Source organism: Mustela putorius, unplaced genomic scaffold (genome assembly GCF_011764305.1).
Source record: "Mustela putorius furo isolate JIRA1106 unplaced genomic scaffold, ASM1176430v1.1 tig00003859_pilon_pilon_pilon, whole genome shotgun sequence".
In the NCBI taxonomy this organism is placed as follows: Eukaryota; Metazoa; Chordata; class Mammalia; order Carnivora; family Mustelidae; genus Mustela; species Mustela putorius.
The window spans coordinates 3,148,727-3,166,513 of NW_025422011.1; the positions used below are offsets into that span (position 1 = coordinate 3,148,727).

Genomic DNA, 17,787 nt, shown 5'->3' on the forward strand with positions numbered 1-17,787 from the left:
TGGGGGCCCACACACCCTCCCTGGGGAGAACGATTGGAACATACAGAATTAACTCCTTCCTCCTGGGACTTGAGAACTATCGCTCCTGTTTATTTCCTGGGTGTGCTCTGTCTTCTGTGCGCTGTTCTTCTGACTTGTTTCCCGGCAACAAAGGACGAAAGAGGGTGTCATCAAAAGAAGGTACATGTTGTTTTCTTTTCACATCCTCAGGGGGGCAAGGGCTTGTGGTCGGGAGCAGTCACGACTCCTCCATTCTGTAAATTATTCACAACACGGGGGAGATGAAGCAGGAGAGACTGTGGACTCTGAGAAGCATACTGAGGGTTTTGGAGGCGGGGGGGATGGGGTGAGCCCGGTGGTGGGTATTGTGGGGGGCCCGTATTGCATGGAGCACAGGGTGTGCTGCATAAACAATGAATCCTGGAACACTGAAAGGAAAAAAATAAAGTTTTTTAAAAAATTACTCACAACAGAGGCTCCTAGTTTCTTCCAGTTCTGTTTAATAGAGGGGGAGGGGCCGAGGCACAGCATGGCTGGAGGAGCCTATCCCATGCCCTGAGAGGGGCCAGGAATGGTTCTTCTTTGAGGGTGAGGTCACGCTGGGCTCCCTCCTGACAAAAGGCCCAGCTGCCGTGGGTCTCCGCAGCCCCAGTCGGCTCAGATTGGCGGTGGCTGCCAGGCCCTGCTGTCACCAGGCCCTGCTGTCACCAGGCGATGACCAGCTCACCTGCGCTGACTCCTTGGCTCCTGGGTCTGACAGGAAGAGGGCTCTTCTGCCACCCGGGATTTGCCCTCCAGCACCTGCCGGACCCTCTGCATCCCTGGGAAGGAGAAGGGACAGCCCCTTGGCACTGGCGGCTCGGTCGGCAGGACGGGCCAGCTGAGGCTGCTGGAGCCACAGGTGGGACGAGAAGCGGGAGGGCAGAGTGAAGGGTGCGGTGAGGAGAGGAGGTCGCTTACCCAGCCGAAGCCGGTGGGCCTTGTCCGAGAAGACCAAGCGGAACCAGCCGGGCTCTTTACACTCAAAGGTCTGGCCACAGGACAGCAGCACCTTGTTGTCCAAAAATTGGCGCCAAAGCAGCATTTCTGCCTTAAAGGTGGCCTCGGGCAGGAACTGGGAGGGTGGCAGGGGCTCAGGTAGGAGAGGAGACACCCCTGCCCCTCACCTGCCGGAGAGAGGCTTCAACTACCCGCCCCCCCCACCCCGCACCCATGCAGCCCCACCTGTGTTACCTTCCTCAGGTCAACCCAGATGAAGAAGCCTGCCCCGCGGCTCAGGAACGGGATGCCCAGGGCCCGGAGCTCTCCTGCCACGTAGGCGTGGGCAGCCTTGAGCCGGGCATGGTTCTCTGGTAAGTACACCTGGTTGATCCAGTCTGTTTGGGGGAAAAGAGAAACAAACAAAGAAATCTCTCACCAACCCTCCAGGCTGCCCCACGAATCTAAATGCTGACAAAAGAAAGGCCATGAGCTGCCAAGATCCTTTCTCCAGCTGTGGGTGGGGTCCACAGGAATAGTCCCTGTTGGTAGAAAGCACTGGAAATCCAGGTAGCTGGCCTCACAGCTGCCAGCCCTGCAGACACAGGGTCCCCCGGGGTGCAGATCCTAGCAGAAGGCCCCCTCCCACACAGATGCTTCTGAGCCCCAGAGGCTGCTGTTCAGATCCCAGCCTGGCCTCTGACAAGAGGTGGGGCCTGGGGCAACTTCACCTCCCCATCCTTAGCTTTTTATTAACTTTCTTTGGTGTCCCATTTGATGAGGGTTTTCAATCGTTTTTAAACAATTTATTTATTTTATTTTTTTCTGAGAGTGAGAGAAAGCGAGAGCTATAGAGCGAGCATGCAGACGGGGCAAAGGGAACAGGGGACAGAGAATCTCAAGCAGGTTCCACACCCAGCGCGGAGCCCAATGCGAGGCTCAACCTCACAACCCTGAGATTGTGACCGGAGCTGAAACCAAGAGTTTGATGCTTAACTGACGGCGCCACCCAGGCACCCCACCCCCTTTTGATGAGTTTTAACACAAGTGTCTATCTGTGTAACCCACCACCTGCCGGCAGGACACCGAACAGTTCCCTGGCCCCAAAGAGCACCCTCGTGCTATTCATAGTCCCGACACTTCCCTGCCCCCGACAACCACTGGTCTGTCAGTTCTCTGTCACCTGGTCTTGCCTCTTCTACAGTGTCACAGAAGTAGAATCATACAGTCATGTCACCCTTGGAGACTGGCCCCCTTCACACAGCACAATGCCCTTGAGCTTACTGTGGACTGCCCTGGACCTCGCCGCGGAGCCCTCCTCCATTGGACAGATGTGCCCCACTTTGTTCCCTCCTTCCCCCACGGAAGGACATTTGGAGTGATTGTGAACAAAGCAGCTATAAATTTTCACACGGAGGGTTTTGTGCGACCATGAGGATAAACAGCTTAGGAGTGGGATTGTGGGGCCACGTGGTAAGTGTGGGTTTAACTCGGCAAGCAACTTGGCTTTCCAAAGTGGCCACAACACCTTCCATCCGCGAGCAGTGTGAGAGTTGCTGCTCCACGTCCTCACCAGCATGTGATGGGGTCGTTTTAAATTTTGGCTGTTCTAGCAGGTGTATAATCATTTCCACATCTATAAAATACCAGGGGAAAGGCAGGAAATGTCTGCATCCTAGGATTCTGGGAAATAAGGTGATGCAATGAGAACATCTAGCAGGGCTCACTACAAGGTGGCAATTATAGATCCCCTTTGCTATCTAGACCCACTAGCTGAGATCCTCGTAGGCAGAGATACTCCCGTTATAACTGTTTTCCCTTTGTTGCTTCTACTTTCTCTTTTTTCAAGGGCTCACAGCTAATAATGATGAGTTCACGTTGACCAAGTGCCTATGATATACCAGGTGCTATTCGAATTGATAAATCACACGAACTTAGGTTTGGGGAAGTGAAGTAGTGTGCCACATGGTCAGGAAGTGACGGAGTGGGCTATGAACCAGCCGTGGCACTGGGTTCTCGAACACCACCCCAAATTCTTCTCATGCAAGAAGCACCCTTGATCCATTCCCAACTGACTATAACCTCTCCACCCCCCATTCTCAAATGACCAGGCCCAGACAGTCACCACGGTCCCGAAGCAGCTGTGCCATCTGGTACTGGACCAAACCACTGAGGCCATGATAGCGGCAGAGGGAAGCCACCGCAGTGGCCACGTCCCAGTTTTCCGTGTAGAGCGTGCCGAAGCGGAGCCCAGACATCCCAAAGTCCTGCAGAGAAAGGCACCCTGGGCAGTGGCCAGCCCTCCACCAAGGAAGCTGGTTCCACCCACCTCTCTGCCCTCCCACTTCCGTGACACCCCCGAGGCCAGCCAGGAACCTACCTTGCTGGTCGCCCACATCACGTGGGTCCTCTGGGGGTCAGGCAGCCTGCAGAGAATACAGGTGGGGACAGAGGCAACACAGATCCACAAAAGCTCATACACATTTGGATGAATTTAGTTCTGTGTCTGTGTGAAGCCCTGGTCTCACCTTTTTGAATCATCAATTCCTACACATCCTTTAGCATCAGGGTCAGCAAAATACAGCCTGCAGGCTAAACCCAGCCCACAGCCTGTTTTTGTAAATAAAGCTTTACTGGAACACAGCCATGCTTTTTCATGTACATAATGTCTATAGCTGCTTTCATGCCATATGGCAGAGTTGAATGAGAGACCATAGGCCTGTAAAGCCTAAAACTATTCGACATCTAATCCAAAAATACTTCCTGATCCCTGATCTAGAGCTCAGCTCAAGTTCTGCTTCCTCAAACAGACCTTCTCTGACCACTCCCAGTAGCCTGGGCCCACTGGGGACCCCAAGCAGATCCCCTCATGCCTCCCCAGACTTCTCCTTTTTAGCACTTGTCACAGCCACAATCAAATGACTGTGTATTTCGCCACTAAAATGTTTTTTCTGGGGCCACCTGGCTGGCTCAGTCGGTTGAGCATCCAACTCTTGGTTGAGGCTTAGGTCATGTTCTCACAGTCGTGGGATTGAGCCCCACATCGGGCTCTGCCCTCAGCATGAGTCTGCTTAAGGCTCTCTCTCCCTCTCCTTCCTGCATGTGTGGAGTCTTTCATTTACTTCAACTAAATGAAATCTCCAAAATGTTTTTTTCTGGCTAGAAATAAAAGTTCCGCTTGAGAGGGGCCTACGTCTTTCTCGGTCCCTGTTATATCCCAGCACCAAGCAGGGTCTGGCACAGCGGAGGTGACAAGTCGTTCATTTTCTGCGCCTCACTGTCCTACTCCATAAACAAACAGGAGTCGCAACCGTGCGCTTGGCAGAGCCTCGCGAGGACCCGCTGAGAGAACCAATGGAAAGGATTTCACGGGGTCCAAAGTTCTGAACACATACCAGGAACAGTTAGAGTCTCTCAATGCCGCATGTATAGACTCTGTGGGTGATCTGGTCTGAGAGTCTCCAAAACTCTTTCAGCCCAGATTCTTGGTTCAGGCTAAATCTAGTGAAAAAGCCCCAACAGCTAGAAGTGCTTGGCACGCGGCTGGGGCTGCAGAAGGATGGGCGGAGTGAGCGAGCGAGCGGGTGGATGGATGGACGCAGCTGAAGGCACTCTGGAGCTGAGCGGACGGCACAGGGGGCCAGCTCCCACCCTCGCAGCCCCTCCACCCCCAAGGAAGCCTACGGCCCAGCCCCTCCCTGGAGCTCTCAGAAACCCTGATGTAGCCCAGCCCTCCCATCTTCTCCTCACGGGGTCTGGGGACAGTGGGATCAGATCAGGGGGATGGAAGGAAGCTGCCCTGGGACAGGTCACGTCACGTGGGCGGGGCCACCAGGGGCCGGAGGACCGGGGGCTGGCAGAGCCGGCCCTGTGGCTGTGGGCAGGGCAGCCTTACCCTTCCAGGCTCAGGACGCTGCGGTAGGCCGCCGGCTTCTCGAACACGGACAGCATGTAGACCTCATCCACCATCACGTGCAGCTCATGCCTGAAGGGGCAGGGCCGGGGAGGAGACGGCTTAGTCTGCAGGTCAAATAGGTCCCCTGCGGTGGGGAAGCAATGACTCAGAAACCCAGTGGACCATGGTCGGGCCCAGGGCTGCCAAACTTTGTTCCAGAAACACCTTTCCCTGTGTCTAATGCTCCACACAGGAAGCTCTGTACGCAGCTGACGGCTTCTGAAGCACTTCAGAGGAGAGGCAAAGGCCTCGGGCACGTCCACAAAAGAAGGGCCCAACTGAGAGCAAACCAGGTTTGTACAGACAGATCCAGATTCGAATAATCAGGCTCCACTCCTCACTCGAGGGCTCGGCAACCTGGGGACCATGACCACATGATGACTAATAGGGTGACTGGGCGGAGTGCATGAGATACAGCACGTGAAGAGCTTAGCAGGGCCCCTGGCCCCTGGGGGGCACAATGTAGGACAGCTGTTGTCCTAGAAAGAAAGAGGGAGAGAGAGCCCTAATACCCCCATAAACCCTGCCCCCCCACCCCAGTGCTGGGGAAGGGCGAAAGCGGGTGGGGGCCCACAGAAGAGTGAACAGGGTAGAAGAGTCCATACCAAGGCCCACGCCCATAGCCCGATCTGCCAGGATGTTTTTGTGGGTGACTGTGGGGTGCCTCACCTCTTGGCAAATTCCAGGTAGTCCCGCAGCTCTCCTGGGGAGTAGATGTCGCCCAGAGGGTTGTGGGGGTTGATGAGGATGAGACCTTTGACCTTCACACCCTGAAAGCACCAGTGGGGCAGGAAACACTCAGCTCCTCCCGAAGGCCAGAGCCACACGCTCCCACTGAATGGGGCCGGCGGCTGGGTGGGATCCGGGGGAGCTGGGATGGGAACGTGTTCAGGACCCAGCGTGAAGCAGGTAAGGGCAGAGAATTACGAATCTGCAGCAGATGGCATACGTGCAAACGTGTCAGCCAGGAAAGAAAACAGAGGCAGAGAACAAAGCCCAGAGGCAAGAGGCCCAAATGCCAGTGAAGGCTGCCTCTGTTGGCAGAACAATGGGCGGGGGTTTGCACTCTCAGATTCCTACAGGAGGCATGTGTGACCGTACTGGCCACAAACTGGAAAGGAACCACGGGAGAAGTAACCCTTATTTCTGCCTTTCTTCAGAAGATCCCCTCAAAGAGGGATGCGACAGGGGAATCAGGTCCTCGGATCACCAGGGAGACTGCTGAACGGCACACCACTAAGCTCCACACTCGACTCCCTGACTGAAGTCAGTTGGAGCAGGGGTAGGGGCGTTCATCGAGTTCCCACTGGTCTCGGAATCTTTCTCTAGTGGGAAGACCCTCCACTGGTAGGCTCCTAATGGACCCCCAGAATGGTTCCCTGGGGCCATCTGACACCCCAACCCCACCAGGGGTTGCTAACCCCACACCCAGGACGAGATCAGCCACCAGAAGCCTGTGCCCTGCCCAGACCCACCCCTCCCAGCCTTGGGTTTGATTGGACCCCCAGACCTCAGAATTGGCTCGCTGCAAGGCCATCTCCAGCTTCTCCACGGTGAGCTGGAATGGACGTGTGTCCAGCCCAGTGACCTGGAAAAAGAGGGAGAAAAGCCACGGGCCCAGTTCCGTGATTCCCCCGAATCTGAGCTTCTGGGGCCTCTCCTAACAGTCATCTCTAGCCTCCTTGGAACAGTCTCTGAAAAAACCCCGGCAGGGTCCCTCCCCTCATTGTCGGCCATGCCATCACATCAGGGACAGCTCAGCACTCTCAGTCGGGAAGAGGCCCCAGAGACCTTCTGATTGGGGTTCAAGAAGTTACACGCTGAGGTCTGCTCTGTCCCCTCCTCACCCCACTATTTTGATGGAGTGTCCTTGCGGCTGCCCTTGGCTTCTACTCTGACCCACAGATCTCAGAGCCGGGACCTGGGGAGCCCCAGGGAAACCCAGGTATGGACCACCGTGGGCAATAGAGGGCTCTACCCTCCTTGCAGCCGTGACGCTGGCATGGACTCCCTCCCACGTCTGCCCTCAAACTCACAGAGAGGAAGAACTCTTACCTCACTGTCCAGATAGACACATACCAGCCGGACATTGCCATAGAGATAGACGTGCTGTGTGATGGCCCCATAGTAAGGTGCGGGGATCAGGAATGCTTCTGAGGGAAGGAATGGTTCAGGGCCTGTCATCCTCCGGCCAGATCACCCCAGGCCCCCGTCACCCACAGGCTCCACTCTGCCTCCCCAGACTTCCATGTTTTTGGGGAACCCCAGGTGTACACTCCAACTCTCAACTTCCAAGCTCTAACACCTGGATCCACTGAGATGAGCCCCTTCTCTGATCATCAGTAGCTGACATTTACTGAACACTTACTACGTGCTGGGAACTGGGCTAAACATAAACATTTGTGTGTCATCTCATTTGGTCCTCACAGTAGCTCTGTGACGTCAGTACTCCTGTCACCCTCACTCTCCCGATGAGGACACTGAACCTCGGAGGGCCCCTCTGAAGCACCCCATGTGCTGGCTCACTCCAAGGACAGACCAGGATCCCGGGAGTTGAAGCTGCGGGGTGATCTGGGCTCGACAGATGGACAAACGGGACAGCAGGCAGAACTGCCCAGAGAGAGAGAGAGTGTGTTCAGGACGAGTGGGTTCTCTCTCCCTGGAGACATTCAAACACAAGGCTGAGGCCATCTGGTGGGGAAGCACGTCGTGTGGAACATTCTAGCTATGAATGGGGGAGTACTGATGACCTCCAAGGTCTACCCTGAGGCAGAGGCAGGTGTCCCTCCAGTTCTGAAGGGTATGTGTGGGCAAGCCGCCCTCCCTTCCCCCGGCCCACCCCACTCACAGCTCCAGAAGGGGCAGCTTTGTCCTACATGTTCCCCAGCCCAGCCACGGGGAGTGGACCGGAGGGAAATGAGGGACCCGAGGGAGCCAAGGTACTGGCTGGCCAGAAACCCGGCACAGGCTCTCTCTCACGACTTGCTCCAGGAAGCACAGATGCCCGTGAGGAGAGCACCTACACCTGAGCAGAAAGGTCATGAGCGGGTGGAGTTGAGGAAGGTCCAGAGAGAGGTTCACAGATACAGAGGGGAGGAGGAGGGAACTGCCTACCCCTGTGAGAGGTGGACAGTGTGACACTGACCCCGTTCTTGGCTGTTGGAGAACAGGTAGGAAATCGCCTATCCTATCCTTGCGATGAATCTTCTTCTTATGGTTCAAATCCTGGGTCCTATCTCTGTATGTGAATTTGACAAATCACGTAAGCCCCTGTGCCCTAATGTCCTCATCTGGGACGTGGGGACGGCACAGAACCCACCTCAGAGGCGAGAAGTGAGGATTAAACAGGCCTATGTGTAAAGCCTTAGGCTGTGCCCGCAACATAACACACGGTCAGTAATTATCACCCAGAATCCCTGTTAGCGAAGCTGGCGTGAGGGGGCCTCTGTTCTGGTGACAAGGAGCCCTGATCGGGACCTGCTTTCAGATCCACTGTGGATCCTGAGGGACGCTGCTGGCTGCCTACTCACCAGCCATTCCAATTTTCTGGCTAATAGAGCACCAGATTTCCCAGAAATGACCAGCAATAAGTCTGAGGAAACCGGGCCTACTGCCAGCCCCTAGGGAGGAACCGTGTTTGGTTGAAGTCAACCAAACTTATCCCCTCTGCCTGGGGCTGCTCTGAGAATGGGTTTGTGCAGCAGTGCTGGCCACTAAGACACAAGGGGAGCTCCGCTGGGACTTTCTTTGGGAAAGAGTATCTCTCCTGCCCCCTCCCAATAAAACAAAGACACAGGCAAGGCACAACCTTTCCCTTTCTCCCTTCCTTCTGGACCCACTGACAGCCAGCACATGAAAGGAAAAACCAAGGTCATCACAGAGACAAGCCCCAAACCCTGGCATCATGTTGACCTCCTCTGAAACTATGGACATCCGGGTATCTTGACCGGACATCCGGTCAAGCCCCTTGTTAAGCACCCTGCAGCCGCATAGTTGGCTATGGCCAAAGGCATTCTGACACAGGCCACAAAGACAGGCAACTGTGGGCACTGCAGGCATAGGGCAGCCCCCAAAGCTGAGCACGCCATGGGTCACTTACCCCCTGCCTCACACAGCACCGTGGCCAGAGTAGAGAAGAGAGAGGCACAGCCATTCAGGACAACCACCTGCAGGTGACACATCCATGTTGACAAAGATGAGTACCCATCCAGGCGGGAGCAAGGACCTACAGCTGTACCCAGGCTAGCAGGGAAGGGGGGCCCGGTCCCAACTTGGTGCCCTCTGTGGCTCGGTCACAGCAAAGCCACCAGAGGAAGCCAAAGGCCTCTCCTGACTGAGAGCCAAGTGCCTGTGTTGCTTATCCTTTGGGCCCCTCTCTGGATCAACAGAACAAGAAGAGGGAGCGGGTCACTCAGAGAGTCTTGCCTGAAGGTACGGAGGCAAGGAGGGAGCACTGAACAAACTGGAGCAGAAACTGTAACCAAATTATGTCCTCAATATTTAGAATGAGGAAGACAAAGGGCAGGGGTGCTCCTAATTCTACCTGGAAACAGCCCAAAATCGAGTGGAAGGCAGATCCCACGCCCACCCTACCCTTGCCCAGTCAAAATTGGGGGAGGTGGGTAGAAGAACAGGGGAGAGCAGAGGAGGGGGCGACTCACATTGTCTGGTTTAAGGGGGTTGGGGCTCTTGCAGTAGAAAGACAGGAATCTGGCCACTTCCTCCCGGAGGCTAGAGATCAGACCGAGAGATGATCAGTGTTTGCCAGAGGATCCCCAGCCCACGGTCTGTCCCAGAGCTCCCCCGGTGAATCTTCACACAGCTGCCACCACCCTTCTCTGGTTTCCCACTCAGTCAGCGGGATCGGCGTGGCCTCCACGTCGCAGGGCCTACCAGTCCCCTGCCCCATCACTACCCACACACGGACACTTGCATTCTCTGTAGTTCTAGGACACCCGACCCCCTTAATCTGCTGGCCTCAGGGATATGAAAAGTAACACTCCACCTACACATAGATCTAGCTAGTAACAGTAATGCTATCATAATGGTAACTATCGTCAGAGTCATGGTTGGACCATTTCCATCATGCAGGAATTACGTGGGGAATTTTACTCATTTAATCTTTATAACAATCCTAAGATGCTGTTATTATTCCCATTTTACAGATAAAGAAACTGAGGCTTGAAGGAGATAAGTCACTTGCTGGTAAGTGCAGAGCCCACACTCAAGGCAGTGGGCTGTCTCCAGGGCCCACCATCCTCATTACCTAGGAACGAATGCTTTGGAATCCAGTCCTGCTTGGCCACGAAGCTCCTGGGACAGCAGCCTCCGCTCCCAGCAAGTGCTCACTAAGTACCAGCTCCAATTAGCATTATTTAACTCGCTCCATCGGACCAGGAGGAAAATGCCCCCACCAGCAGCCCCCGAAGATGATCCTGCTTCCTCTAAAACTACTGTGAGAGCAGGGAGAAGGACTCCATGCCTAAAGGCCCTCCGCCTGCCTCAGACCCATGGAAGCAAGTGAGGGAGCTCCCAAGCTGTGGTGAGACCCGCAGAGGCCCTAGTACCCCACAAACACTCCAGGAAACCCCATGATTGCCAGACCTCCAGGATGGCCCTCGGCCCAAGGCAGGCTTTCTCCACCTGCCACAGTCACATCCGGGGAGGGATAATTCTTTGTTGTGGGGGCTGGCCACTACCCAGTAAATGCCTGAAGAGCCCCTTCCCAGCTGGGACAAGCAAAAGTGTCTCTAGATGTCCTATGTCCCCTGGGAGCAAGATCACCTCCCGGGCTGGGAACCACCGGCCCGCGGCAGCTACTTACAACAGATGTCCCCTCCAGTCGGGGTACTGCAGCAGGGACGGCTCCACCCGCAGCATGTCGCTCTGACTCAGCTGGGGACAGAGGGAAGGGCGGGTTGAGCGCCATACACCCTCGTGGTGACCGCCAGCACGGCACTTCCACCCACATCCACACGGCCCCCACCACGAAAGCCTGGGCTTGGTCTGCTCATCAGAGAAATGAGGGGAGAGGCAGCACGGGCACAGCCTTCTCCTGCCCGTTTTGCAGAGGAGGAACCGAGGCTCCAGAAAGTGAGGTGACTCCGCCAATGTCACGGAGCTAGCAAGTGGCAGAGCCGAGGCAAAACCCTCGGCTCTGCCACTTGCTAGAAGAAGGTCGGACTCCTAATCCAGTGCTCTTTTTACAACACTGCCATCTAAGAAACCCAGAGGAGTGGGGGCACCTGGGTGGCTCAGTCGGTTAAGCATCTGACTCTTGATTTCCACTTGCATCATGATCTTAGGGTTGTGAGTTCGAGCCCCATGTCGGGCTCCCTGCTCAGCTGGGAGTCTGCTTGAGATTCGCCCTCTCTATCTCTGCCCCTCCCCGTGTTTGCATGTGCGTGTGCTCTCAAATAAATAAAGAAATCTCTTGAATAAATAAATACATAAATAACCCAGAGGGGTGAATTGGTAGAAGCAGTGATAGGAGACTATGCTACTCAGCTGCTCCCTGGGGTGACAGAAGGGGTCCCAGAATTGGGTGCCATCCCCTTGGAGTTTGCTCCAACTTCTGGAGGGACTCGAGTCATTGTGTTCCCATGGGCTCAGCTCAACTTTACGCTTTGGAAAGTGTGGCCTTTTTACACCACCCCCACCCTGACCAGGCACTGGGTTAGTAAGTCCCAGGGCATCACAGACACAATGTCAAAGAAAGGCAGAAGTCTTAGGGAGTGGACCAAAAGAAGAAGGGCAGTCAGCCACTTGTATATGACTCCAACCCTTCCCGTCTGTCCTGCCGCCCAGAGAGCCACACCGTCCAGTGGGAAGGCCACAGCCACGTGTGCCCCTTGAGCACCTTGAATGCGACTGGTCGGAACTAAGACCCACTGGATTTGAAAAACGTGATATGAAAACAGTATGTAACATATCTTAATTTTTTAGATTGATTACATGTTGAAACAGTCCTATTTTCAATAGATGGAGGTAAATAAAATACATTAATTACTAAGATGAATTTACCAGTTTCTTTTTACTTATCTAATAGAAAATTTTAAATTACATACATGGCTCACATTTTACTTCTGTTGGACAGTACAGCAGGGAACTGGCTGGATAGGACAGGCATCTTGAGCCCCCTTCCTACACCCCTCTCCCCTTGGGTCTTGGATTTGTCACCCTCAGAAATAAGTTCCTTTGGGGTGTGCGTCCCAAACTTGGAGTCTGTGGCCCTGGGAGACACATCTATCAGGCATTTTCAGTGGTTTGCTAGAAATGGCTCGGACCAGCTCAAGAAATCTGTTTATTACATTTCCAGGAATTTTACATGCTGTGTTTAAAAAAAAAAAAAAAAATTAAAAAAAATTAAATTATGCCAATGTATAAATAAGTAAATTACATTAAAAACAAACGTAGTAACTAAAATATCACTGCTTCTGATTATGTTACTACATTTTGTTTAGATTTTATTTATTTCTCAGAGAAAGAGAGAGCATATGCACAAGCAGGGGGAGCGGCAGGCAGAGGGAGAAGCGGCAGGCAGAGGGAGAAGCAGGCTCCCCACTGAGCAGGGAGCCCAATGCGGGACTGTATCCTAGGACCCTGGGATCAGGAGCTGAGCAGAGGGCAAACGCTTAATGGACTGAGCCACGCAGGCGTCCCTATGTTACTACATGTCTATGTGTATTCTTTTTTTTTTTTTAAAGATTTTATTTATTTATTTGACAGAGAGAGATCACAAGTAGACAGAGAGGCAGGCAGAGAGAGAGGAGGAAGCAGGCTCCCCGCTGAGCAGAGAGCCCAATGTGGGACTCGATCCCAGGACCCTGAGATCATGACCTGAGCCGAAGGCAGCAGCTTAACCCACTGAGCCACCCAGGCGCCCCATGTCTATATGTATTCTTGAAGTTATTTCCATCTTTGCGTCTGCATGGGGGGGACACTACAAACCTTTTTCCCAACTCTGTGTGCAAGGACGTCACATCCGTGGCTTGAAATCCGCCGGGAGTATTTACACTATGAGAATTGGCAAAATCTACAAATCAGAGTCCTCCCTACCCCAGAGGCAGTTGTTAAATGCTGACCACACCCCACTGAGTGTCCCCTCACCACCGCCATCCTGCTGGGATAGCAGGACCCAGCCAGCAGGAGGGACTGAGTATGGGAAGAGGTAAAGCAGGACCAGAATAGGGAAGTGACTGGCCCAAGATCACAGAGAAAGTTGTCCCTGAGGCAGATCTGGAACCAGGGTGAGAGGACTCTCAGGCCAGCGCTGCAGAGGCAAGGGGCAGACTCTGGTCAGGGAAGCCTTCCAGGAAGTCCAAGAGCAGATGGGCCCTGGGAGCTGCTGACGGCTCCCAGACATGTACGGGACTTACCCGCCTGGAGAGCAGGTCAAAGCAGAGTTTGTTTTCACTGGTGCCCAAATTAATGATGCCCTGGAGAGAGAGACAGGGAGGCAGAGTGAGCATAGCCAAGCGGTCCCAAAGGGAAGGCCTGAAATGCACACGGAGGCAGAAAAGCAAAGCGGGAACGATCGCACCCTCCCAAACCCCCTTCCTTAGCCTTGTTGAGCCTCACCTCCTCTCAGCAACCTGGTCCATCTTCCCATTTCTAAAGCTCTGTTCAAAGGCCATCTCCTCCAGGAAACCTCCCCAGAACCCCCACTAGAAAGGATCTTTCCTTCTTCTGGAACACAAAACTCATGGTCTGTCCCCCTGTAGAGCACTGCTCACTCTCTGTCCGGGTCACAAGGACAGACGGACATGCTTTGTGTCCCCCACTGGATGGGAAGGTCCCCGAAGGGGATGCATGCCCGAGAAACCATCACTTAGTAGGACCCAATACATGTTTGTGGTACAAAACAAGGTACAAAGTAAAGCAGTGCTCCGGGAGGACCAGGAACAAGGATACATGCGGAGCAGGAAGGGCTCTGGGGCTGCAGAAATGGTCCCCTGGGAGACCGTGTGCAACCACACACCACCTTGATCCCACCCCATGAGGCACCCACTCATAGGAGCGAGAGTGGTGAAGGCACAACTCAAGCCGCCCATAGAGTCCCCAGGGAGACTCATGCTCTCTAACCCCTTGACCCCTGTGGTATTAGGACAATGAGGAAGGAGGCAGGATATGGAAGCCAAGCTTGAATGAACCAGTGTTCTGACCAATAAAAGGCATGGCTCCTTTACTCACTGAGGAACAGAGCAGTAGGCTCCTCTGCTCACAGCTAATCTGTCCACAAATCCTGTTGCTCCTACCTTCAAAATACGTGTTCAGGGGCACCTGGGTGGCTCAGTGGGTTAAAGCCTCTGCCTTTGGCTCAGGTCATGATCCCAGGGTCCTGGGATCATGCTCCGCATCGGGCTCTCTGCTCAGTGAGGAGCCTGCTCCCCCCTCCCCCGCCTGCCTCTCTGCCTACTTGTGATCTCTGTCAAAATAAAATCTTAAAAAAAAAAAAATGTACAGCCCAACCTCATCTCACCTCCACGGTGAAGACCCCTGTCGAGCCGCCAGAGCTTCTTGTCTCCCTTCTTGCAATGGCTTCCCTCCTCTCTTGCCAGCCTACACTCATCCTGACCTCCACACAGCAGCCTAAGCCCCAGGCCTCTTCTGAAAGCCAAAATCAGATCATACTGCTCCTCCTCCCAACGCCTTCCACTGTGCTGTGTCCCAAACCAGAAGCCTGTCTGCGTCCCATAATGCCCACACTCTTCATCTCCAGGCCACCACCTGATCTCTCTGACCTCGTCCCCTGCCAGTCGAGGGGCTTCACTCCAGCCGTCGTGGCCCCGTGCTGTCCCTTGAACCCATCAAGCACAGATTCACCCTGGAGCCTTTGCACTGGCTGTTCCCTCCGCCTGGAACATTCCCTGCCCCAGGTATCTGCAGGGCTCCCTGGGAGAGGCAGCCTCCAAGATGGCTCCCAGGGAGCATCCCCACCTCCTGGTATCCACACCCTTGTGTAATCCCTTTCCCGTGAGTGTGGGTCGGACCTACTGACCCACTTCTGACAAACAAGATATGCAGATGGGATATCTTGCAAGAATAGGTTATAAAGTCCCTGGCTTCCATCCTGGGTACTCATGGTGTCTCCTTCTCTCTCAGAGCGCCTGCCCCGGGAAGCCAGCTGCCATGTCACATAGCAGTCTGTGGAGATTCCCACGTGATGAGGGACTGGAGCCTTCCAACACGCACACCAACAAGCCTGGAAGCAATCCTCTCCCAGCCCCCGACCACGTCAAGCCTAAGACGAGACCACAACCATGGCTTCAATGCAGGTTCACAGATGATTCTGAGCCTGTGGCACCCACCCAGAGCCTGAACCCCAGAAATTATGAAATGCATTTGTTAAACTGCTGAAATCTGAGGTAATTTGTTACAAGCACCAGGTAACTAATATAATCCTTTGTTTTCCTCAGGTCTCCACTCGAATTGTCACCTTAGGAAAGTGGCCCTCTGTGACCACCTTACATAAAACAGCAACATCCCCAGACCACCTCATCATTCTCTATCCTCTTTACTCTGCTTTATTTTCTCTATAGCACTTATTATCATTATAGGGATTTTTTTTTTTTCTGTTCCCCATCTGCCTCCCCTTCTAGAACAAAAACTCCACAAAGGCAAGAACTTTGCTTTTGCTCACAGTTGCAACCCCAGCATCTAGAACAACTTCTTGGTCAAGGCCGAGCATCCCACCCTGCAGTCTTTCCTTGGGCTCCAGTGGGCACAGGGGTCTCACTCACACTGGGGTTCTTATCCTCATCATACTCGTCCATGTGGTAGGTCCTGTAGCCCTCCTCTGCCGAGTCCCAGAACCACTTAATGACTCTTCCTCTCGAGGACAAGCAGGAGCTGTCCGAGGACAACATGGCAGTGGGACCACTCGCTCCACAGTCCTCTGGCAGCTTCCGGTCTGGTTTTCTGGAGCATTCTCTTTCCAGATCATCCCCAGAGTTACTGTCCAGATCCTGGATGGAGGTTGGGCCCGGGCAGGTGGCAGGTGCCCTGGATTCCTTCTGAGGCAGAGTGAACATCTGCAAAAGGACAAAAGTATTCAGGGCCCACATTCAGCATTCAGAAACGCAGCAGAACTGAACTGGGAGTCTAGCGGTCCTTCCCATTCTTGGCTCCCCCTTCCCTTATGTCTATATATTCACCATTTCCTATGTCCCTTACTAGTTGTAACCGTAAGTCCAACGGCTTCAGCAAGTAAATCCTGTTAAAGATCTCTTCGGGGCCAGGGGCTAGGCTTGCTACTTTTATATGGGGTAACATATAGCTGCTTTCCCTTGTTTTACATTTATGGGACTTTTTCATTCTGCAGCCTGCGGAGCCGCCAGCGTTCTTTTTCCATTCTTGCTGACCTCAATTTCAAAACCCCAGGGGGAAAATGTTCTGACTTAAGCAAATAGAGCCCAGAGTCCCAGGGGTCTTGCAGTGATTGCTGTCAACAGGGCTAAAGGGCCCGAGATTACTTGGTGATCGAGGGAGGGTCGGGGCCAAGAGGAGGATGACTGAGGGTCTCCCAAAAGCAGGCACCCTGCAGAGCTCCAGGGCCTGGCAAAGCACGGGTGCCAGGAGAGGGTGGTCTCCTGCCCGCGGCTGTGAGCTCCTCCGCTTTCCAAGCCAGCTTTGCCATCTGCGGAGGCGTGTAAAACCGCCAGGGCAGCAGGGAGGCTATGAACGGAGGAGCTACCTAGAACTAATGCCGGCTCGTGGCTCAAGTTAGGTAAAATAGGTTATCATCGCTCCTCGCCGAATTCCCGGTCTGTCCAGAGGCAAGCCCGCACACCCAGTGCCGGGGGACAGCCAGCGGCCCCGACCCCCGGGGCGTCCCCGCGGGTAAACACGGTTCCCCGAAGCACCCCTTCCCCCGCTCCACGTGCCAGGCTCTCCCGGCGCTCACCTCGCTCCCCACCCCCGGCGGCGCGGGCCGGCGGCCGGGCAGAGCAGCGGGAGCGACGCCGGGCTGGAGCGCAGGGTCCGGGTTCCTGCCGCAGCGCGGCGGGGACGAGGCCTCGGCGGGCGGCTGAGCCTCGCGAGACGACACGTCTGAGGTTCGCGGACAAGGAAGTGTGCGCCGGGCCGGGGACTGCGAGACGCAAGCGGCGACTCCTGCGGGCGATCCCCGAGCCCGCGCCGAGGGAGGCCCCGCTCCGCTGCCGGGCAAAGCGCGATCGCAGCCCCGGGCGGCACGGGGGAGGCAGCAGCGGCGCTGCTGAATCGGGCGCCCTGGTCGCTTCCGCCGCCCGGACCCGCCCTCCGGCTTCCCAGACACCCAGGCGTGCCCCGCGTGCTGCCGGGTTCCCTGACCCCCCCGGGGGTCCGGACCCCCCCCCCCACGCCTCCGCCCCCATCCTTCCCGGTGCCGACCCCGGCCCGCGCACAGCAGAAGCCGAGAAGACCACCGCGGGGAAGAGTCAGGCCACGGTTCCGGGTCTCTGCTGGCACCAGAGGACGCCTCCCTCTGCCTCCTGGGCCTCAGTTTCCCAGTTTGGAAGCAGTTAGAGTCTCGGAGGTTACTTGGCAAACGTACTCCTGCTTGCACCCATGGAGAAGCCTTTCGGGGTTAAAGCGAGGGCATCCTTAAAACATCCTTCCCCTGTGAGAATTTTTACAGTGGCATTTAAAATTCTCCTCCTTTCGCTCGTTGGGACCTTTGTTGAACTCTTCCACCGACCCCTACACGTCCTGGGGCATCGGCAGTGAGTTAGGGTACCCAGGCCCCAGCCTTCGCCGAGCCTTGAGTGGAACAAACAAGCAGGATCCCTCAGGACAAGTATGGCTGGGAACCACTCCACTGCTTGTCTTCTCTGTGGCCTTGCCAGGAACATGGTGACCTTAAGCAGCTCTCA

At 54.9% G+C, this 17,787-nt stretch overlaps 1 protein-coding gene across 1 annotated transcript; it reads right to left on the reverse strand.

The window, feature by feature from the left end:
- Positions 1–483: 483 nt before the first annotated feature.
- On the reverse strand, positions 484–17,196 carry ACCS (1-aminocyclopropane-1-carboxylate synthase homolog (inactive)). The gene is made up of 15 exons (XM_004763196.3): positions 16,839–17,196; positions 15,676–15,966; positions 13,312–13,371; positions 10,758–10,828; positions 9,595–9,664; positions 9,033–9,099; positions 6,989–7,086; positions 6,444–6,521; positions 5,603–5,703; positions 4,874–4,963; positions 3,359–3,404; positions 3,104–3,245; positions 1,234–1,376; positions 961–1,114; positions 484–821 (listed from the first exon to the last, which is right to left on the reverse strand). Exons 2-15 carry the CDS (start codon positions 15,964–15,966, stop codon positions 724–726), a joined length of 1,509 nt encoding a protein of 502 aa, XP_004763253.2. The 5' UTR covers positions 16,839–17,196; the 3' UTR covers positions 484–723.
- Between the last annotated feature and the right edge of the window lie 591 nt (positions 17,197–17,787).

Excerpts from the sequence above, each read along its gene's own strand:
- ACCS (XM_004763196.3), bottom strand. The coding sequence starts at position 15,966 with ATGTTCACTCTGCCTCAGAAGGAATCCAGGGCACCTGCCACCTGCCCG. Across the intron at positions 13,372-15,675 it reads ATGAGGATAAGAACCCCAGT|GGCATCATTAATTTGGGCAC; the intron begins GTGAGTGAGACC and ends CTCTCTCTCCAG. Across the intron at positions 1,377-3,103 it reads ACAGCTGCTTCGGGACCGTG|ACTGGATCAACCAGGTGTAC; the intron begins GTGACTGTCTGG and ends TCCCCCAAACAG.